Here is a 23636-nt window from a genome sequence, read left to right as displayed (position 1 = left end):
TCCTTCTCATTACAATTACTAGAACTCTGAGATAGTTTCAGTCAGAGAGTTAGTTCTTCCTTACTTTTACTTCTAAGCCTAGAAGAGGACTTTCCTATTCTTTTTCATTTAAAATACAACTTTTTCTGTAATGGCATAGTTCCCTGAATTCCAGATGAAAGTTATGTTGTTTTCACTAAAATTCATTTCATAATTAAGCAATAAAAAAATCTACTCTGGGATGACACATGCCTTATAAGGCTATTTCAAAAACCCATATATGTAGAAAAATCTACTTTGCCTTTTATAAGTTAATGTAGTGAAAAGCCATAATGGTTTTCTAAATTCAAAATCTAAAAGTGGCTTTGATTTTTAATTAAATTAATGTCAACTCTTAATCTTCCCAGTACATTAGGGGCCTTCATATAATTTTTTAATCTCCATTTTCAAGTAGTGTTTAGAAATATTTGTTTCTAGGCTTAGATACTTTTCCCTACGCAAATTCTAGGAAGATTTTTCAGACTGTTGCAGGGGAGGAATAAATTCTTTTTCTAATACCTTTCTAGGTTCTCTGACTGGAGCTCTATAAGTCAAACTCACAAAAGACAGATTAACATGAGAAAAGCATACAAATTTATTTATATTAATATATACTTATTTAATATAAAATTTACAAGACACAGGAGCCTTCACAGGGACACGAAGACCTGAAGAAGTGGTTAAACCTGAGCATTTTTATACTAGGTTTGATGAAGAGTGGAGAGTAGTGGGAAAATGTAATAGAACAAAAGGATGTGAGCTAAGGGTGGGGAACTGGAGGAAACTAGCAAGGTATGTGCATTTGGATTCCTCTCAGTCTTCAGAGACAAGGACGCTCCTTTCCTCCAGGTGTAGGGGTATAGGGAGGGCACTATTCACACAAAGGTCTTGATACCTGCTTTAGGAGAAGCTCAGATACATGCTGTTTCTCAAATTCCTTCAGCTTAAAATATCTGATATCCTAAGGTGCCATATTTGGAGAAGCGTATACTAAACCCCATCACTGTGAAACTGGACATACGCGAAGATTATATAACATGAAGTGTAACCAACCAGGACGTTATGGGCCTTCCCGGGACAGGCCACCCCCACTCCCACCCTCTGCTTTAGCTTCTCTCTGAAGTACGGAGATAACAGTATCGGATGCACATTTCCCGGGTAGTTTTACAGATGCTAAAGCCCCACCAAGTGGAAGAAATTAACACATCCCCTCTGCAGTATGGCGGGAACCAGGAAATATTTGCAACGACTTATCTGGCCTTTTACTTTACCTCACCATCGACCAATCAGAGGATTGTGCGGGAGCTGATCATACCCTGGGACTTCCTTCCCTTGCCTGGCCTTTAAAAATGCTTTGCTAAAACCCATCTGGTAGTTTGGGCTTTTTGAGTATTAGCTATCCCGGACTCCTTATAGGACACCCTGCAGTAAATGCTGTACTTTCTTTCACCACAACCCGCTATCAGTAGGTTGGCTTTACTGCGTGTGGGCAAGTGGACCCAAGTTTGATTTGGCAACAATAGGCCTTAACTCACTCAGAGTCCCTTAGGAAATGTGATGGAATATCAGTCAATTGACTTGCAAACTAAATAGTTTAACACAGGTAATTTCTTAGAAGTTATTACATCTGGGTCCAAAACATACTATAAAGTTTTTAAGTATATGTCAATCCAAAAAATTATAATGTCCACCACATAGATTTGTGTGTACTGTCTAAAATTATTACCCAACCAGGACCACCACACGTAGCAAGGCAGGCTTTGCACTGCACAGAGTGAGTGGTAGCAGGGTGGGTGGAGAGGGGATTCACGTAAACTACTATATGAATCATATATTCTGGAGTTGTGCACAGAAAAGGTCCTGGACCCAAGCCTCTATGAAAATTTATTTTGAATAGTGATAAAAATCTAAAGCCTAATTTTAAGACAGTGCTGTACTTTACCCGGAAGGCTTTTTCTGTACTTCAACAGAATAATTATTTAAAAGATTTTATTAGGGTGAGAAAATAAGAATGTGAGGTAAATAACACTTTTATTAATTTCCTTACTTCATAAAATGTTAAGCATCATGGTCTCTCCCTTTATTAAAAAAGTCTGTTCCTGAGAATTAAATGTTAACTAAGTTTTGTAAGCAAAGTCACATTTTACACGTAGAGAGATTTCAGCAGAAATTCAAGACCTTGATTCACTCAAAGCCACTTAAAGAAAATAGGGTGAAAAATCTCAGAAAAGAACTAAATTAATTGGATTAAGGTTTTCACAGTAATACATATTTGTTTTGTCTGTACTGTGGGACTATTAGCTTCTGAAGGAGAGACACTAGGTCGTGTTTAACTTTGTACCCCCAGTATCTGGCATCTGGCGAAAAGTAGGCACTCGATAAATAGTTGAATAAATGAATGGAGACAGACCAAAGTCAGCTGATTACCACATTAAGAACAGAAAATACTAAATGTTTTAAATATTTGTTTAGACATGGACTTCAATTCCATATTTTGGTCAGTTAATAAAGTATCAAGACAAAAATGAAGGAATGGAACAAGGACGTTAAGATAAGAAAAAAGGGGACAGGAAAAGACAGAGGGTAAAGGACCAACAGGGAAACAGGTACAGTGTAAGAGACAGTGGGGAATAAAAGGGAAGTGGGGGTAGGAGAGGAGTAGACTGGAAATACAGAAAACGGTAGAGAAATAGGAAAGGTGGCAAAGAATAAGGGCAAAACCTAATAGACAAAGGTGCATTTGTACCAAAAAATTTATAACTGCCCTCCTGCAATCTGCAGCTCACCAGGGCCATGAATTTCAGAGTCTAAACTTCTCATCACTCAACTTTGAAATGTGAGTTAGCTGGTTAATTACTATTCACAGTTTTGGGGTTGTTTCCCTGTAATTAATTTTTCTTAGTCATAGTGGCAGAGGCCAAAACAAAAACATTCCTATTATTAGTTCAGGCCAAGGAGTGATCCTTTCCCATTAGCTCTATCCTGATACTGTCTACTATCTAAAGCAAGAGAATCCTTTCACAAAGGGAAGAACACTTTTGTGATATAAACAAATACCACATCATTTCATTATTATTTAAGTTGAAAATTTTTAACAGTACCTAACACAGTACTGGGCACATGGTATACAATCAAAATGGTACTTCTAAATTCAGCTTTTGAGGTTGCTGGGTTTTTTTAAAGTAGAGAATGTTAGTCTCATGAAAAGGGCATTCTGAAAGTTGGTGTTCTGATGTTCAAATCTATTTCTATAATCGATTACTTACATGTATTTTCCACTTCTGTGATACCATTTTTATCATCCTTTTTACTCCATCTTGACTTAATTAACAATATATTATTTGAATATCCTGAATTAAAGGACAGCTCTCAAAACCCCAGCAACTGTAAATAGCTATGGTGATGACTGCAGATCCTTGATCAATGCATTGCTGACCCCTCTCAGAATGGTTCTTTCACTTTCACTGCATCCCTGAGCTTTGTTTTTTTTGTTTTTAAAGATCTGAAGTAATAAAAACTCACTGTCGTGGCTAAAAGCAATGAGACACAGAAGAGGCCCTATTTTCAAACCTCTGGTAACGTCAGAAACAACAGATTAATCAAGGTGAACTTTAAAGGGACAGGGTGAAGGAAGGAAATGGGACTAAGAAAATAATCCATGGTTCCCCCTGTTATCATAGAATAGCTAAGTGACAAGTGGCCAAGGCTATGTTCCTTCATTCTTCCCACTTTCTTCTCCATCTCCCTCCTTTTTTCTTTCTAATTTTTCTAGGATATGATGAAGCAGCAACTACAAACATACAAGTAGCTGTATAGATATAGATATATTTCACTTTGCACAACAAAATGGGTCCTTAAAAAGTTGTATAAACCTATTATTTTGTAACAAATTGATCATGCTTCTCTCTATCATTTTTGAGATGCTTAATTTTCATTCCTGATTAATCATTAATTTTGGCTTTAGGTTTGTTTCTCTTCCCTCCTAAAACTAGACTGAAAAATAAAAGTCTGGAAACAAACTCTTAGATCCTTGGGGAGGTCACGATTTACGTAAATTCTCTGGTGACTTCCTGTTTAATGCAAAAATGTCTCTTTGAGCTTTGGGATTTTATATATCGTTTCCATAGAACTTAGCATGAGGAGTCACACCAACGATAACTAAGCTGGAGTAGCAGCAGAAAAACAATGTGATGTAGTTTATACTGGAAGATCCTCTCATAAAATGTCTTCCTCTACCATTAATAAGCCTATTCATAATGGGGCAGGGGGGTAAACATGTCTGAGGAGAGGGCGTAGCAATGGAAATGCCAGTGATTAAATTAAGAAGATTAATAATAATTGCTGGAGTAAAACAAAACAACCCAAACAAATGAATCTTTTGGAAGAAAGGGGTGTTGGGACAGGATCTGCAATCTAGGAAAAGGGAAAATGAGACAAGCAATTAATACTACAACTTAAGATTATACGGTGAGGAAGGATAATGAGGTAAGTTGATGCCTGAATAAACAGCAATTTCCAAAAAATGGCATAAAGGTGCTGGGGGAGAGAAAATGTTTTGGGGAGAGAAAACGTTTTTAGGTACTTCTTATAATTAATTCAATTTATTTTGACTTATACAGACTATCTAAACTTTAAACGTTGATTCGTGAAAATAAGCAGGAATTTTTGGTCATTTATTTGTGTTCAGATGTATATTTGGATCAGAAGTTGATGGCAGAACGTGATGGTAGAAGAAAACAGAGCCCCCATTTCAGGAGGAGGAAACAGAGGCACGTGGAGGAGAGTCTGAGAATGGGGTCAGCTGTCGTGACCTCAGAGCAGGACCTTGTAGAGTTGATTCCCATTTTGCTTCTCTACAACAGGAGGGGATACTGTGTAGGATGCCTTTTCTCTCATAGTCAGAAGTAGCTCAGGGTTATAAAGCATGATTAAGGTTTTACTTGCCCAACAGAATCCTCAGACAACACCTAAAATCTACCCCCTGCTTTCATTAGCCTGAATCTGAGAGTTGTGCCCCACCCAGCACTCTGTCAAACACATCATGTGGCTGCGGGTAGAAAACAATCCTTTCCTTATAAAATGGAGAGCCTGCAAAGTAGGTGTTACCAGTGTGTGTGTGTGTGTGTGTGTGTGTGTGTGTGTGTTGCTACACCCAGTACTTTTTTTCAGAGTATTTATCAACTACATGGTGAAACACTTAGCATTTACATATGCTAATCAATTAAATTATTGATTCATTTATCAAGAACGATAAGTCTACAAGACATTCAAAGAAAAAAATTAACTTTGAGAAAGAAGGTTGAGAAAGGCAATTCACAATGTATCAAAGCATGAAAATAAAGATCTTGCTTTTCATAAAATGTCCGTGAATGTACAAGTCATTATAGGACCTTTACGATGTAGAAATAGTCAACAGGAAAACTGATTATCTTATTTAGTATGTAACATATGCATTTTCACTACTCTTTCTTCACTGACTCCTCCTCCACGGGTTTCATAATCTTTGCATTCTGTTCAACCAAAGATGAGACTATGTTCTAAGAAACTAATCATTTTCAGTCAATTTAAATGATCACAGGGATTGGCAAAGTGATAGAAATATACCAACCCCTTGAAAATAAGAAAGGAGCATTCCCCAATGTGTTCACTGACTCCAATATAAATAGATCCATTGTTCTTCCAGAAGTGGACCTTCCATAATGGCCAGCATAATAAAGTTAATTCTAGCTCTGAAAAATATGTCATATAATTCCCAATCTACAAAGCCTCCATTTTAGCATATTACTTAGACTCCTTTCTGATCTGGCTAGAGTCACACAGAAAACTGTCAAAAATATTCTGTCTGTCTTCTGTACTCATTTAAAATGAGCGAATAACTTCTTTGTTTGTCATAGTCGCTGTAATATTGGAATTGGGAGAGTCTTGTAAAAATAAAAATTCATGAGTCAGTACATTCACATTCCATTAGCTACCCAGTCTATATATCTCATTCAAACCTAAAATTCTTCTCTCTTCTCACTCTCATCTGATGACCTTGCTTCCTATTTCATGGAGAAAAGAGAAGAAATCAGAAAGATGCAAACATAGAGAATGGACTTGAGGACACGGGGAGGGGGAAGGGTAAGCTGGGACGAAGGGAGAGTGGTATGGACATATATACACTACCAAATGTAAAATAGATGGCTAGTGGGAAGCAGCCAAGTAGCACAGGGAGATCAGCTTGGTGTTTTGTGACCACCTAGAGGGGTGGGATAGGGAGGGTGGGAGGGAGATGCAAGAGGGAGGAGATATGGGGATATATGTATATGTATGGCTGATTCACTTTGTTATAAAGCAGAAACTAACACACCATTGTAGAGCAATTATACTCCAATAAAGATGGTTAAAAAAAAAAATGAGAGAAGAAATCAGAAACTGAACTTCCACATGCCCTCACTAGTTCACTGACATACCTGCACCCATGCCAGTTCTCTGCTTCCTCAAGGACCATGGATGGTTCTCCTGCATTCAGATCACTCTTGTTTACAAAAAGATTTTGCCCCATGACTCTCCCCTTTCTCCTCTTAATCATTAATTTTTCTCCACTCTATGACATCATTGTCATTAACATCCAAACATTCTTTAACAGCACCCTCCTTATAAATTACCTTCCCCTATCCTAAATTTCCTTGTTTCTCTGCTCTCTTTTGTAGTAAAAATTCATATTTTTATAGTAAAATTGCCAAGTTTTCCCCACATAATGACTTAGGAATCCAAATTGCTTAACTTATATGATAGAATATTCCCTTTTTCTTACTACCATTCCTATAGACACAATCTGAGATCTGACAACCAAGTTCTCTCCTTTAATCAAGCTTCTCTCTCATTGGCCTGAAAGAGACATTTCAATCATAATTTAAATAACAATGCTGTTGATAATATAAAGGCAGCAAAGAATCCAGCTGCTTCCTTTATAATCATACTGAACCCACAACAGCACTATCAGCAAAAACTGACTTCTCCATAAACTTTAGCAAATATGTTTTAAATAACTTCTAAGAAACAAGAATTAAGGGGTATGTTTACAATTAGTTCATATTACCATTAGGATGCTAATATCTGTCACTAATTTTTTATATGATACTGAAAATAAATCATCCCAATGTAACTATACATAATATAAAATATATAATCTATTTTAATATATTTAAATGTTTTAGATAAAAATATGTATTTTAGGGCTTCCCTGGTGGCGCAGTGGTTGAGAGTACGCCTGCCGATGCAGGGGACACGGGTTCGTGCCCCAGTCCGGGAAGATCCCACATGCCGCGGAGCGGCTGGGCCCGTGAGCCATGGCCGCTGAGCCTGCGCGTCCGGAGCCTGTGCTCCGCAATGGGAGAGGCCGCAACAGTGAGAGGCCCGCGTACCGCAAAAAAAAAAATGTATTTTAATCATATGAAAAAGGGGACATCCATCAATTAAGTTGACCTCATAAAATATGAACAGCATTATTTATTTAGGGAAAAGGAACTCTTCAAGGAAGTCTCACACACTCAGTTAATACTCAATAAAAATCATTGCCCGATCAGAAGAACTCAGTAAGAAGGAAGATTATGCTGTTTTCCTTTCCTAGTAGGATGAAAAATTATAATCTTGGTTTTACTGTTTAGAAAAATCTCAAATCATTCAATCAGATGCAAATAACAACTGAAATTAGATTCGTCCTTTGGCCAGTAATTTCTTGATTGTGAACTACAGAAGCAGGACAATGTAATTAGGTCCTGCTGCACACAGAATTTTGTGATTTTTCTGTATTTAGTCCAAAAGAGATCTCTGTCAAAATTTGATTATGAATATAAGCAATGTAAAATATCATTTTATAATAAGTATTTACATACTTATTAGGGATTAATTGTAAAATGACTATAACGTATGTATATTTCCAAATATTTCTGTAGTGTTGGACTGAATGTATGTCCTGGGCTACAAAAATGAAGAAAAGTGCCACCTAGAGGCAGCACTGGATTGCAGGCATTTGACGGCTGAACCTGAAACCAAAGAAGCTGATACGGAGTATAGTCACTGTTAAGTCAATATAATATATTGGCAAAATGTTGAGTAAGGCTTAGCTTTTTAAATTAACTTTAATCCTTGATTATTTCCAGAACTGACTTCAGTATTCATCTAGTTTAGCCAACTCACTTTGCAAATCAGGAAACTGAAATTCAGAACTGTTACAGGATTGTCCCAAGGTTGCCCTGTAGTAAATGAGAGAGCTGGGCTGGCACCAAGTTCCTCACTCTTTCTCGAAAGTAATTAATCCTATTCATTTGGAAAATGTGCTAGACAAAACAGTATCAAAAATGTGTGAAAGTATTGTTCTACAGTGTATAAAATAATTTTGAGGTTTGAAAATGACTGTATATCTTTTCTTTATAAGCCAAAGAGGCTGCGAACAATAAACGAGCTTTTATAATACATTTTCTAAACTGTAATATTTTAATAAGAATATAAGTGTGCCTTTCATAAAATCTAATTTATGGCTCTTGAAATGTGTTTAATTGGCAATAAGCCTTTTCAAGATACAGAAGATACAGTCCCTTTCCACTAAAGTCTAATTAAATTAGTTATCTGTGTCTTTAATGCAAACATTCATTCTTTTGCATAAAAAAATCTATTGAAGAGGAAGATGTAGTTTGATACCAAGTATAGGCTGAATATGGAAGTACACATTGATTTTTAAAATCTCATTCTAACATGGTAGAATCTTATCTGGGTCAGAGTAACAGAATACAAAATAATGTTAGAAATAAAGAATGTATTTACTATTTATTGAGCTACGCTTTACGAAGTTTTATGTTAGACACTTTTAATACTTTATTTCACTTTAATTTCATTGCAGAAAATTTGATTTCACACATCTAACTTTCACCAAATCCCTTTAAAACAAGCATAAAGAGATTTTGTAGAAAATTAAATACATAAAAACCCAAGAAAGAGAGAACAGGAGCAAAGATAACAAAAAAAAATTGTGGAAACTGTAAAGCAATTGGTTGATTACTGAAAAATTTAACAGACTGAGAAAAACTAAGTCCTAAGGCCAACAGTGGAGAAAGCTGAGAACTGTCTGGAATTACACTACAGAATCCCCAACAGGCTCAGAAACTGGGATTTCCAGGTACTTCTGGATGTGGGTGAAAAGAATAAGGAAAACTGGCAAGTCTGTTTAGAACGCAGCCAGACCCTTAGATTCATCTTCCCACTCTCCTCAGCTGGGACACTTTCCCTCCCCAGTCCTGACAAAAGACTGGAGGTTTATTCTCTGGGGAAGGTTAAACAAGTCTCTGGACTGGAAGACATTCAGATAATTAAATGAAGAGTTCCCAGAAAACAAAAATGATAGCAACAATAAAAAACTAAATAGTAGGGCTTCCCTGGTGGTGCAGTAGTTAAGAATCTGCCTGCCAATGCAAGGGACACGGGTTCGTGCCCTGGTCTGGGAAGATCCCACATGCCGCGGAGCAACTAAGCCCGTGAGCCACAACTACTGAGCCTGCGCGTCTGGAGCCTGTGCTCCGCAACGGAAGAGGCCACGACAGTGAGAGGCCCGCGCACCGCGATCAAGAGTGGCCCCCGCTCACCGCAACTGGAGAAAGCCCTTGCACAGCAACGAAGACCCAACACAGCCAAATATAAATAAATTAATTAATTGGGGGAAAAAAAACTAAATAGTACTGATGGATGATTAAGTAAGTTGAGAAAATCTGTTAGAAAGGAGAGAAAAAAAAAAAACCCAAAGATATGCAACATATAAAATACTCAGACCAAGTTTCCAATATCTAAATAATAGGAGGTCCAGAAAGGGAAATAAATCATCAAAGAAATAATTCGAGTACTTTACCTTTAAACATTTGAAATTGCAGAATTTGCAAAATTTACAGAATTAAAAAATCTACTCACTGAGAGGTTAGCAAAATGCATAAAAAGTAACCACATCAAGACATTCCATTATGAAATTTCATAATATTGAAAATGAAGATTCTGACAGCTTCTCCAGAGTGGGGGGAGGGAAACTCAGCTCAAACATAAAGGGTTAGGAGCCATAAAGGCTTCAACTACTCAGCAGCAAACCAGAAAGCTATACATTCTTCAAAGAAGACTTAGACATGTGTGAACAGTTAGGGGGTGTTAAACGGAATTTACACAGGCATACAAATAAACATGGGGCATACCAATCTCATCAGAATGATGGCATAACTATGTTGGGAGGATTGAACAACAGAAGGATGTCACTGAAGTTTGTGGGGCAAGGGGAAGAAAAAAGAGCTACATTTTCATTTTTCAGGTGTGAAATCAATAAATAATACCAAAAACTAAAATCAAGAAGCAGTAATATAATCATATTATTTATCATTTAACTGAAAGTAATTAGCAAATAATCAGCTTAAAGATGTGAAAGCAGTTGCCTGTGGACAGACCAAATGAGAGGAGGTGCGGAGGCAGGGCGAGTGGCAGACTTCTCTTCCTAATAAAGCTTGTAGATCTACTAGATTCATCAAACATGCACACGTACACCTTGAGTATGAAAGACTCACTTATATTTGCTAAATTAAATCTAAGTTCTATAACCCTTGGAAATGTAAAAGTAATGAAAAACAGGAGTTAATGGGTGGAAGTAGATGTGGAGGAAGATATAGGGGCAGAGACTTCTGGGAAGATGGCGGAAGAGTAAGACGCGGAGATCACCTTCCTCTCCACAGATACACCAGAAATACATCTACGCGTGGAACAACTCCTACGGAGCACCTACTGAACGCTGGCAGAAGACCTCAGACCTCCCAAAAGGCAAGGAACCCCCCACGTACCTGGTTAGGGCAAAAGAAAAAACTAAACAGAGACAAAAGGATAGGGACGGGTCCTGCACCAGCGGGAGAGAGTTGTGAAGGAGGAAAAGTGTCCACACACTAGGAAGCCCCTTCGCGGGTGGAGACTTCGGGAGGCGGATTCAGGGAGCTTGGGAGCCGCGGAGGAGAGCACAGCAACAGGGGTGCGGAGGGCAAAGCGGACAGATTCCAGCGCAGAGGATCGGGCCGACCGGCACTCACCACCCGAGAGGCTTGTCTGCTCGCCCGCTGGGGCGGGCGGGACTGGGAGCTGAGGCTCCGGCTTTTGTCGGAGCGCCGGGAGAGGACTGAGGTTGGCGGCGTAAACACAGCCTGCAGGGAGTTGGTGCGCCGCGGCTGGCCGGGAGAGAGTCCGGGGAGGGGTTTGGACCTGCCGAAGAGGCAAGAGACTTTTACGTCCCTCTTTGTTTCCTGGTGCACGAGGAGAGGGGATTAAGAACGCTGCTTGAGAGAGCTCCAGGGACGGGCGCGAGCCGCGGCTAAGAGTGCGGAGCCCAGAGACGGACATGGGACGCTAAGGCCGCTGCTGCCGCCGCCAGGAGGCCTGTGTGCGAACACAGGTCACTAGCCACACGCCCTTCCGGGGAGCCTGTGCAGCCCGCCACTGCCAGGGTCCCGGGATCCAGGGACGGCTCCCCCGGGAGAACGCACGGCGCGCCTCAGGCTGCAACGTCTCGCCGGCCTCTGCCGCTGCAGGCCCGCCCCGCACTCCGTGCCCCTCCCTACCCCCCGGCCTGGGTGAGCCAGAGCCTCCGAATCAGCGGCTCCTTTAACCCCGTCCTGTCTGAGCAAAGAACAGACGCCCTCCGGCGATCTACACGCACAGGCGGGGCCAAATCCAAAGCTGAGCCCCTGGGAACTGTGAGAACAAAGAAGAGAAAGGGAAATCTCTCCCAGCAGCCTCAGAAGCAGCGGATTAAAGCTCCACAATCAACTTGATATACCCTGCATCTGTGGAATACCTGAATAGACAACGAATCATCCCAAATTAAGGAGCCCTGTGGATGAAAGGCTCTTGGTGCTGCAGCCAGGAGTCAGTGCTGTGCCTCTGAGGTGGGAGAGCCAACTTCAGGACACTGGTCCACAAGAGGCCTCCCAGCTGCACATAATATCAAACAGCAAAAATCTCCGAGAGATCTCCATCTCAACGCCAGCACCCAGCTTCACTCAACGACCAGCAAGCTACAGTGCTGGACATCCTATGCCAAACAACTAGCAAGACAGGAACACAACCCCACCCATTAGCAGAGAGGCTGCCCAAAATCATAATAAGTCTACAGACACCCCAAAACACACCACCAGACGTGGACCTGCCCACCAGAAAGACAAGATCCAGCCTCATCCACCAGAACACAGGCACTAGTACCCTCCACCAGGAAGCCGACACAACCCACTGAACCAACCTTAGCCACTGGAGACAGACACAAAAAACAACAGGAACTACGAACCTTCAGCCTGCAAAAAAGGAGACCCCAAACACAGTAAGATAAGCAAAATGAAAAGACAGAAAAACACACAGCAGATGAAGGAGCAAGATAAAAACCCACCAGACCTAACAAATGAAGAGGAAATAGGCAGTCTACCTGAAAAAGAATTCAGAATAATGATAGTAAGGTTGATCCGAAATCTTGGAGATAGAATGGACAATAGAATGGACAAATTGCAAGAATCAGTTAACAAGGACCTAGAAGAACTAAAGATGAAACAAGCAACGATGAACAACACAATAAATGAAATTAAAAGTACTCTAGATGGGATCAATAGCAGAATAACTGAGGCAGAAGAACGGATAAGTGACCTGAAAGATAAAATAGTGGAAATAACTACTGCAGAGCAGAATAAAGAAAAAAGAATGAAAAGAACTGAGGACAGTCTCAGAGACCTCTGGGACAACATTAAACGCACCAACATTCGAATTATAGGGGTTCCAGAAGAAGAAGAGAAAAAGAAAGGGACTGAGAAAATATTTGAAGAGATTATAGTTGAAAACTTCCCTAATATGGGAAAGGAACTAGTTAATCAAGTCCAGGAAGCACAGAGAGTCCCATACAGGATAAATCCAAGGAGAAATACGCCAAGACACATATTAATCAAACTGTCAAAAATTAAATACAAAGAAAACATATTAAAAGCAGCAAGGGAAAAACAACAAATAACACACAAAGGAATCCCCATAAGGTTAACAGCTGATCTTTCAGCAGAAACTCTGCAAGCCAGAAGGGAGTGGCAGGACATATTGAAAGTGTTGAAGGAGAAAAACCTGCAACCAAGATTACTCTACCCAGCAAGGATCTCATTCAGATTTGATGGAGAAATTAAAACCTTTACAGACAAGCAAAAGCTGAGAGAGTTTAGCACCACCAAACCAGCTTTACAACAACTGCTAAAGGAACTTCTCTAGGCAAGAAACACAAAAGAAGGAAAGGACCTACAATAACGAACCCAAAACAATTAAGAAAATGGGAATAGGTACACACATATCGATAATTACCTTAAATGTAAATGGACTAAATGCTCCCACCAAAAGACACAGATTGGCTGAATGGATACAAAAACAAGACCCATATATTTGCTGTCTACAAGAGACCCACTTCAGACCTAGAGACACATACAGACTGAAAGTAAGGGGATGGAAAAAGGTATTTCATGCAAATGGAAACCAAAAGAAAGCTGGAGTAGCAATTCTCATATCAGACAAAATAGACTTTAAACCAAAGACTATTAGAAGAGACAAAGAAGGACACTACATAATGATCAAGGGATCGATCCAAGAGGAAGATATAACAATTGTAAATATTTATGCACCCAACATAGGTGCACCTCAATACATAAGGCAAATACTGACAACCATAAAAGGGGAAATCGACAGTAACACATTCATAGTAGGGGACTTTAACACCCCACTTTCACCAATGGACAGATCATCCAAAATGAAAATAAATAAGGAAACACAAGCTTTAAATGATACATTAAACGAGATGGAGTTAATTGATATTTATAGGACATTCCATCCAAAAACAACAGAATACACATTTTTCTCAAGTGCTCATGGAACATTCTCCAGGATAGATCATATCTTGGGTCACAAATCAAGCCTTGGTAAATTTAAGAAAATTGAAATTGTATCAAGTATCTTTTCTGACCACAACGCCATGAGACTAGATATCAATTACAGGAAAAGATCTGTAAAAAATACAAACACATGGAGGCTAAACAATACACTACTTAATAATGAAGTGATCACTGAAGAAATCAAAGAGGAAATCAAAAAATACCTAGAAACAAATGACAATGGAGACACAACGACCCAAAACCTGTGGGATGCAGCAAAAGCAGTTCTAAGGGGGAAGTTTATAGCAATAGAAGCCCACCTTAAGAAGCAGGAAACATCTCGAATAAACAACCTAACCTTGCACGTCAAGCAATTAGAGAAAGAAGAACAAAAAAACCCCAAAGCTAGCAGAAGGAAAGAAATCATAAAAATCAGATCAGAAATAAATGAAAAAGAAATGAAGGAAACAATAGCAAAGATCAATAAAACTAAAAGCTGGTTCTTTGAGAAGATAAACAAAATAGATAAACCACTAGCCAGACTCATCAAGAAAAAAAGGGAGAAGACTCAAATCAATAGAATTAGAAATGAAAAAGGAGAGGTAACAACTGACACTGCAGAAATAAAAGAGATCATGAGAGATTACTACAAGCAACTCTATGCCAATAAAATGGACAATCTGGAAGAAATGGACAAATTCTTAGAAATGCACAACCTGCCAAGACTGAATCAGGAAGAAATAGAAAATATGAACAGACCAATCACAAGCACTGAAATTGAAACTGTGATTAAAAATCTTCCAACAAACAAAAGCCCAGGACCAGATGGCTTCACAGGCGAATTCTATCAAACATTTAGAGAAGAGCTAACACCTATCCTTCTCAAACTCTTCCAAAATATAGCAGAGGGAGGAACACTCCCAAATTCCTTCTACGAGGCCACCATCACCTTGATACCAAAACCAGACAAGGATGTCACAAAGAAAGAAAACTACAGGCCAATATCACTGATGAACATAGATGCAAAAATCCTCAACAAAATACTAGCAAACAGAATCCAACAGCACATTAAAAGGATCATACACCATGATCAAGTGGGGTTTATTCCAGGAATGCAAGGATTCTTCAATATACGCAAATCTATCAATGTGATAAACCATATTAACAAACTGAAGGAGAAAAACCATATGATCATCTCAATAGATGCAGAGAAAGCTTTTGACAAAATTCAACACCCATTTATGATAAAAACCCTGCAGAAAGTAGGCATAGAGGGAACTTTCCTCAACATAATAAAGGCCATATATGACAAACCCATAGCCAACATCATCCTCAATGGTCAAAGACTGAAAGCATTTCCACTAAGATCAGGAACAAGACAAGGTTGCCCACTCTCACCACTCTTATTCAACAGAGTTTTGGAAGTTTTAGCCACAGCAATCAGAGAAGAAAAGGAAATAAAAGGAATCCAAATCGGAAAAGAAGAAGTAAAGCTGTCACTGTTTGCAGATGACATGATCCTATACATAGAGAACCCTAAAGATGCTACCAGAAAACTACTAGAGCTAATCAATGAATTTGGTAAAGTGGCAGGATACAAAATTAATGCACAGAAATCTCTGGCATTCCTATATACTAATGATGAAAAATCTGAAAGTGAAATCAAGACAACACTCCCATTTACCATTGCAACAAAAAGAATAAAATATCTAGGAATAAACCTACCTAAGGAGACAAAAGATCTGTATGCAGAAAATTATAAGACACTGATGAAAGAAATTAAAGATGATACAAATAGATGGAGAGATATACCATGTTCTTGGATTGGAAGAATCAACATTGTGAAAATGACTCTACTACCCAAAGCAATCTATAGATTCAATGCAATCCCTATCAAACTACCACTGGCATTTTTCACAGAACTAGAACAAAAAATTTTGCAATTTGTATGGAAACACAAAAGACCCCGAATAGCCAAAGCAATCTTGAGAACGAAAGAAGGAACTGGAGGAATCAGGCTCCCTGACTTCAGACTATACTACAAAGCTACAGTTATCAAGACGGTATGGTACTGGCACAAAAACAGAAAGATAGATCAATGGAACAGGATAGAAAGCCCAGAGATAAACCCACGCACATATGGTCACCTTATCTTTGACAAAGGAGGCAGAAATGTACAGTGGAGAAAGGACAGCCTATTCAATAAGTGGTGCTGGGAAAACTGGACAGGTACATGTAAAAGTATGAGATTAGATCACTTCCTAACACCATACACAAAAATAAGCTCAAAATGGATTAAAGACCTAAATGTAAGGCCAGAAACTATCAAACTCTTAGAGGAAAACATAGGCAGAACACTCTATGACATAAATCACAGCAAGGTCCTTTTTGACCCACCTCCTAGAGAAATGGAAATAAAAACAAAAGTAAACAAATGGGACCTAATGAAACTTAAAAGCTTTTGTGCAGCAAAGGAAACCATAAAGAAGACCAAAAGACAACCCTCAGAATGGGAGAAAATATTTGCAAATGAAGCAACTGACAAAGGATTAATCTCCAAAATTTATAAGCAGCTCATGCAGCTTAATAACAGAAAAACAAACAACCCAATCCAAAAATGGGCAGAAGACCTAAATAGACATTTCTCCAAAGAAGATATACAGAGTGCCAACAAACACATGAAAGAATGCTCAACATCACTAATCATTAGAGAAATGCAAATCAAAACTACAATGAGATATCACCTCACACCAGTCAGAATGGCCATCATCAAAAAATCTAGAAACAATAAATGCTGGAGAGGGTGTGGAGAAAAGGGAACCCTCTTACACTGTTGGTGGGAATGTAAATTGATACAGCCACTATGGAGAACAGTATAGAGGTTCCTTAAAAAGCTACAAATAGAACTACCATATGACCCAGCAATCCCACTACTGGGCATATACCCTGAGAAAACCATAATTCAAAAAGAGTCATGTACCAAAATGTTCATTGCAGCTCTATTTACAATAGCCCAGAGATGGAAACAACCTAAGTGTCCATCATCGGATGAATGGATAAAGATGATGTGGCACATATATACAATGGAATATTACTCAGCCATAAAAAGAGACGAAATTGAGCTATTTGTAATGAGGTCGATAGAGCTAGAGTCTGTCATACAGAGTGAAGTAAGTCAGAAAGAGAGAGACAAATACCGTATGCTAACACATATATATGGAATTTAAGAAAAAAAAAAGTCATGAAAAACCTAGGGGTGAAACAGGAATAAAGACACAGACTTACTAGAGAATGGACTTGAGGCTATGGGGAGGGGGAAGGGTAAACGGTGACAAAGCGATAAAGAGGCATGGACATGTATACACTACCAAACGTAAGGTAGATAGCTAGTGGGAAGCAGCCGCATAGCACAGGGAGATCAGCTCGGTGCTTTGTGACCGCCTGGAGGGGTGGGATAGGGAGGGTGGGAGGGAGGGTGACGCAAGCGGGAAGAGATATGGGAACATATGTATATATATAACTGATTCATTTTGTTGTGAAGCTGAAACTAACATACCATTGTAAAGCAATTATACTCCAATAAAGATGTTAAAAAAAAAAAAAGATATAGGGGCAGTAAATCTCTTATCTTACACAGTAGGAAATCAAGGGGCACTGTCAAAAACGTACGAGTCAAGAAATAGAATTTTTATGAAGCTAAATAACAAAAGAATTTTTTTCATGAGCTTGGTAGGGATTGGAAGTGGGGAGAGAAGATAAGTGAGCTAAATTTCTCTCATGTCATAGAGGGGAATCAAAAGCTATTTTTAAATTGACATATTAACAAATAAAGTATATGCATATTATTTAAGACTTGGATTTAAGCTCCAGAAAAACTAACTATAAAATGGTTAAAAATAATCACTTCTGGTGAGTGGGAATGAAGGAAAGTATATTGAACCTTACTTTTCATTTACCATCCTCTTTGGTGTTTGAACTTGTATTTTGGCACATATTGTTGGTATAATAATTAAATAGACAAATAAAAATAAATCTATTAATAAATACTGGGTGGGTCAAAAGGTTCCTTCGTTTTTTTCCGTGAGATGGCCCTAGTAGTGCTTAGTTGTCTTTAACTTCATTCGAAACAATTTTGTTAGATTCTACGTAACAGCTGTCATATCAGCATGAATTTTTAAAATACATCAAAATTGGTGAATTTTTGTGTAGCCATTTTAATATTGAAGATGGAAGAAAAAACCAACATTTTCGGCATATTATGCTTTATTATTTCAAGAAAGGGAAAAACGCAACTGAAATGCACAAAAAGATTTGTGCAGTGTATGGAGAAAGTGCTGTGACTGACTGAATGTGTCAAAAGTGGTTTGCGAAGTTTCGTGCTGGAGATTTCTCACTGGACAATGTTCCACGGTCGGGTAGACCAGCTGAAGTTGATAGCGATCAAATTGAAACAATAATTGAGAACAATCAACGCTATACCACGCGGCAGATAGCCAACATACTCAAAATATCCAAATCAGGCGTTGAAAATCATTTGCACCAGCTTGGTTATGGGAATCGCTTTGATGTTTGGGTTCCACAAATTAAAGTTAAGCAAAAATACCTTCTTGACCATATTTCCTCATGCAATTCTGTACTGAAATATAATGAAAACATTCCGTTTTAAAAACAAATTGTGACGGGCGATGAAAAGTGGATACTGTACAAGAATGTGGAACGGAAGAGATTGTGGGGCAAGCGAAATGAACCACCACCAACTACACTAAAGGCCGGTCTTCATCCAAAGTAGGTGATGTTGTATATATGGTGGGATTGGAAGGGAGTCCTCTATTATGAGCTCCTTCCAGAAAACCAAACGATTAATTCCAACAAGTACTGCTCCCAATTAGACCAACTGAAAGCGGCTCTTGACGAAAAGTGTCCAGAATTAGTCAACAGAAAATGCGTAATCTTCCATCAGGATAATGCAAGACCGCGTGTTTCTTTGATGACCAGGCAAAAACTGTTACAGCTTGGCTGGGAAGTTCTGATTCATCCGCCGTATTCACCAGACATTGCACCTTTGGATTTCCATTTAGTTTGGTCTTTACAAAATTCTCTTAATGGAAAAAAATTCAATTCCCTGGAAGACTGTAAAAGGCACCTGGAACAGTTCTTTGCTCAAAAAGATAAAAAGTTTTGGGAAGATGGAATTATGAAGTTGCCTGAAAAATGGCAGAAGGTAGTGGAACAAAAGGGTGAATACGTTGTTCAATAAAGTTCTTGGTGAAAATGAAAAATGTTTCTTTTATTTTTACTTAAAAAACCGAAGGCACTTTTTAGCCCTCCCAGTAATAGAGCAGATGATCACATCCTATCTAGTTTTATGTCTAGATTTTCACATATGTTTATTTGGATAATATTTTATAAAGAGACAGCAATTTTTGTTTCACAGCTGGTCTGTAGCATAAAAGATACAAATGCTGATTTATGATATTTTAGTCTGGTTTTTATTTTTAATCCACTATGTAAGTACAAAGATTGGTAAAGTACTGTCTGGTCAAAATATGTTGATGCCAGGGTGTATACTTAATAAAAGAATTCTATAAAAAGGATCCTTCACATCTAGAACCAGAAAATCTCACACAGTAATTCACTGTAATTTACCTCCTCAAAGCACTGCAGGCCTATATAACCCTCCAAAGGGAGATACTGCAGTTTTACACACAGTGAATACTTCCATTGTCCTAATGCTACCCTTGTCCTACTTCTATGCTTATAAACATGGCACTATTTTTACCTTGAATAATGCATGGCTTGGTGGCCTGCAATATTAAAATAGAAGTCTGTTGTGTGCTTCATCTCATTGGTGTGCCCAGTGGCCTCAATCCAGTGTCCTATTGGGAGACAGTAAACACCATCCACCAAGTTGTTTTCATTATAAATACAGCAACGGTCGTGGTGAGGCCCATTGCCTAAAACAAGAAGAAATGACAAACAATTACATCAATGTTTTGCTTAAACAGCCACAGAGTTGCTGATGCAAAATTAATAGTAAGATGAAAATAAATACAAAGCTGCATAATCTACAGATTTCAGTATAAACAAAAATAGACTAGAGTAATAGGGAACACAGTAACAATTTGTAGAGTTACTTGTGAATTTCATAGAGTCCTATGCTCCCTTTGAATACATGAATATTTCCAAAAGCATATTAACTCAGAATTTCTTGGGACCTTTCAGTGCCTTAAGAGCCTGTTGTGAGTCATTTTGTAGCCTGATAAGCTGCTGAAAAGGGTTTTTAAAGCCATTAATGTCCCTGCGCTGCATACTTTTATCTTCCTGGTATGGAAATTTATGACTAAAATCAGTAATAAAGTGTTTCAGTATCAGCTTAAGCAATCAATTTTAAAAAACACATTAATAAATAATAAAACAAATATCACATCCAATCCAGTTTGCATGTAAATCAGTGGTTAGTATTATCTTCAAATGGGAAAACTAAGTATCACAGAGATTAACTAGCTTGTCCAGGGTCACAGAACTAATAAGTGCAGAGCTATCAGTAAACAGATACCCCTAGACCCCAACTTTCAGGCACCTGACACCTTCATGCTGTTTTCTGCCTACTTCACAAGCACCAAGACACACATCCTCTTTCCAGTGAGTGGAGCAAAAGAGGCAGAGACAGAAGAACATGTCTCTGAAAACACTACTCGCCGATATCACAATTCTCCCCAGTATCAACTACACTAGTAAACAGACCTTTTCTTTCTATGAAAATTATAATTTGTACATTATTTTTATTAGCCCTTATGTGACCACCCCATTTCAAATAATTCTTTTCCTTAAATTACCTAATTTCCATATATTGTCATTTATAAGAAAAACATGTAAGCAAAATAAAACGGGAAAAGTCACATTTATTATGAATATGAAGATTCGACTCATTTGTTCCTTGCTCTATCTTACAAAACATTTTACCTAAGGTTATTTGGCATAAAATCTCTTTTAAAAAATCCTTAAGTCATTGGGCATTTCTTTAGAATGTAACTCCCTTCCATCAGATAGAAGGTACAGGATGGCTCCTTTAGTACATCATCATTGATCTTCCCAGCTCAGACTCCTCTTTTTCTCTTGATGGCTACAAGGCACTACACCTTGTAACTGCCCTATTAACCTTGATATTTAATAGATGAAAATCAAACTATACTAGCAATTTCAGTTCTAGAAGTATATCCAACAGAAATATAAGATTAAAGAAAGATACATAGATACATATGTGTGTGTGGCAATACTATTTTAATAGCAATACTGTAAACTACGTAAGTTCATCTATACATTTTTCCACAAATATTTATTGAATGTTCACTATATGACAGGCATTATACTAAGTCATGTTAAAGATTTAGGTATTTCCCATAAGAGCAATGAAACATTAAAATATTTTAAGCAGACAGGTGACATGACCACATTTTTATTTTGAAAATATCTCTCTGGTTATAGAGTAAAATATTAATTCAAGCACAATGAGATTAGAAATAGAAAGTCCATTTAGGAAAATACTGCATTAACCCAGGAAAGAGATGGTAAAAGCTTGGATGTAGAAATGGAAAGGAGTGGGAAGATTCAGCAGGGAAAAGCCACAGGACTTGGTGATTAATTTGATATGGGAGGTGAAGAAAAAAGGGAACCAATAATGACTCCTAGGCTTCTGGCAAATACAACTCAATATATAGTGGTACCAGTCACTGAGATGTGAAATCTGGAAGAGTTGCAAGGAAAGATCATCAATCTGGTTTTGGCATTTGGGGCTTGAAGTGCTATTTAGATACAAAAGGAGATGTCAAGTAGAGAGTTAGAGTTATTGACTTGACACTCAGACCAGAGATCTAAACTAGAAAAATAAGTTTATGAGTCATCTAAGTATAGATGGTAATTGAGACAAGGATATAGGTGAGTCACAAAGAAAAACAATACTTTATACATTCTTTTATTTTTAATTTTTATTTATTCATTTATTTTTGGCTGTGTTGGGTCTTCATTGCTGCGCAAGGGCTTTGCTCTAGTTGCGGCAAGCAGGGACTACTCTTCGTTGCGGTGCATGGGCTTCTCACTGTGGTGGCTTCTCTTGTTGCGGATCACGGGCTCTAGGTGTGCGGGCTTCAGTAGTTTTGGCTCATGGGCTCTACAGCACAGGCTCAGTAGTTGTGGTGCACGGGCTTAGTTGCTCTGTGTCATGTGGGATCTTCCCAGACCAGGGCTTAAACTCATGTCCCCTGCATTGGGAGGCGGATTCTTAACCTCTCCGCCACCAGGGAAGCCCCGAAAAACAATATTGATTGAGAAGAAAAGCCTTCTAGAACCAAGTTTAAAAGCATCTCAACATTTAAAAGCTGGACAGAAGGATGAGCTTACAAAGGAGGCACAGAAAGAGAAGCTGGAGAGGAAAACTAGAAGTGAGTAAATGAGGTGGAGAGCATGATTGAAACTGTAAACATAGACTAAAAACTTGATGGATGCATGTCTGACTGTTAACAGTAGTTACATCTGAAGAATGTAATTGGGATGGAAGGACTACTTTCAACTATTTTGAATCCATTGGATTTGCTACAAAGGGAAGGTATTACTTTTTAGTAATAAAAGAATAATATCTATGGCTCTTACTGTTCAGTATAAGAGGCTTACAACAATTTAAATGTTATAACTTAAATAAATTTAATTATCAAGGAGCTCAAATATACATAAATTACACTGTTCAAGCAAAAGTATGTATATAACATTGACTTCCTAAGAATTCTTCATTCCTAGAATTAGTTTTCTGAATTATTCATTTTTACACATACATGTTTTAGGAGAAGTAACAAGACACATCTATCTCTCTCAGCCAGGGAGGTATCAGTGCAGGTGTAGGGAGAGCAGGGACTCCCAACCCATTCAGTAGTAATAAGGCATCCAATCCCTCCAGCTCTCAATGCAGATTGGGTGAGGAACCTGGGTAATGAGGTGGTACCCCCACTCTCCTGCTGGAGCAGCATCAGAGGAACCCAGTTAAACCAAAAGGGGTTTGATAAGATGTACAGTCTCATATAATACTCAGAATGTCGAGGTTTCAATACAAAGTCACTCATTATATCAAGAATCACAATGATCTCAAACTGAATGAAAAAAGAAAAGCTCAAAAGATGCTAACATCAAGATGACAGAGATGTTAGAACCATCTGACAAAGATTTTAAGCTTCAACAATCCACTGAACACATTTGAAACAAATGAAAAATCACGAAGTCTCAGCAAAGAAATAGAAGATGGAAATAAGAACTAAATGGAATTTTAGAACTGAAAAATATCAGTATTAACAATTGAAATAATAACTTCAGGGGAGAGCAGAATGGAGGGGACAAAGGAAAGAATTAGCAAGCTGCAAGATAGAACAACAGAAATTACCCAATCTAAGCAACAGAGAGAAAACAGATTAAAAAAAAAAAAGAGAACAGAGACTTAGGGACCTGTGAGACTATAACAAAAGATGTAACATTCCAGTAATTGGAGTCCTAAAAAGAGATGAGAAAGAGGGTATGGTGGAAAAATATTTGAGAAAAATAATGTCTCAAAACTTTCCAAATTTGCCAATAAGCATAAATCTACAGGTTCAGGAAGTTGCACAAACTCCAAACAGGGTAAACAAAAAGAAATCCATGCCACAA

General features: G+C 38.3%; 2 protein-coding genes across 7 annotated transcripts in view; one reads left to right on the top strand and one right to left on the bottom strand.

Moving 5' to 3' along the window:
* The window catches only part of UTRN (utrophin), a 1623662-nt gene that overhangs the window by 1093734 nt on the left and 506292 nt on the right, over window positions 1-23636 (top strand). The window lies entirely within an intron of this gene.
* Window positions 1-23636, bottom strand: part of EPM2A (EPM2A glucan phosphatase, laforin) — a 113745-nt gene that overhangs the window by 35427 nt on the left and 54682 nt on the right. For all 6 annotated transcript variants that reach the window (XM_049695385.1, XM_004263881.3, XM_049695388.1 and 3 more), the window contains one exon: window positions 19732-19906. In XM_049695385.1, coding sequence (XP_049551342.1) covers window positions 19732-19906 — 175 coding nt within the window. The remainder of the gene's footprint in view (window positions 1-19731; window positions 19907-23636) is intronic.

This window comes from Orcinus orca, chromosome 12 (genome assembly GCF_937001465.1).
Source record: "Orcinus orca chromosome 12, mOrcOrc1.1, whole genome shotgun sequence".
NCBI classification, from domain to species: Eukaryota; Metazoa; Chordata; class Mammalia; order Artiodactyla; family Delphinidae; genus Orcinus; species Orcinus orca.
This window is presented reverse-complemented; position numbering and strand designations above follow the sequence as displayed.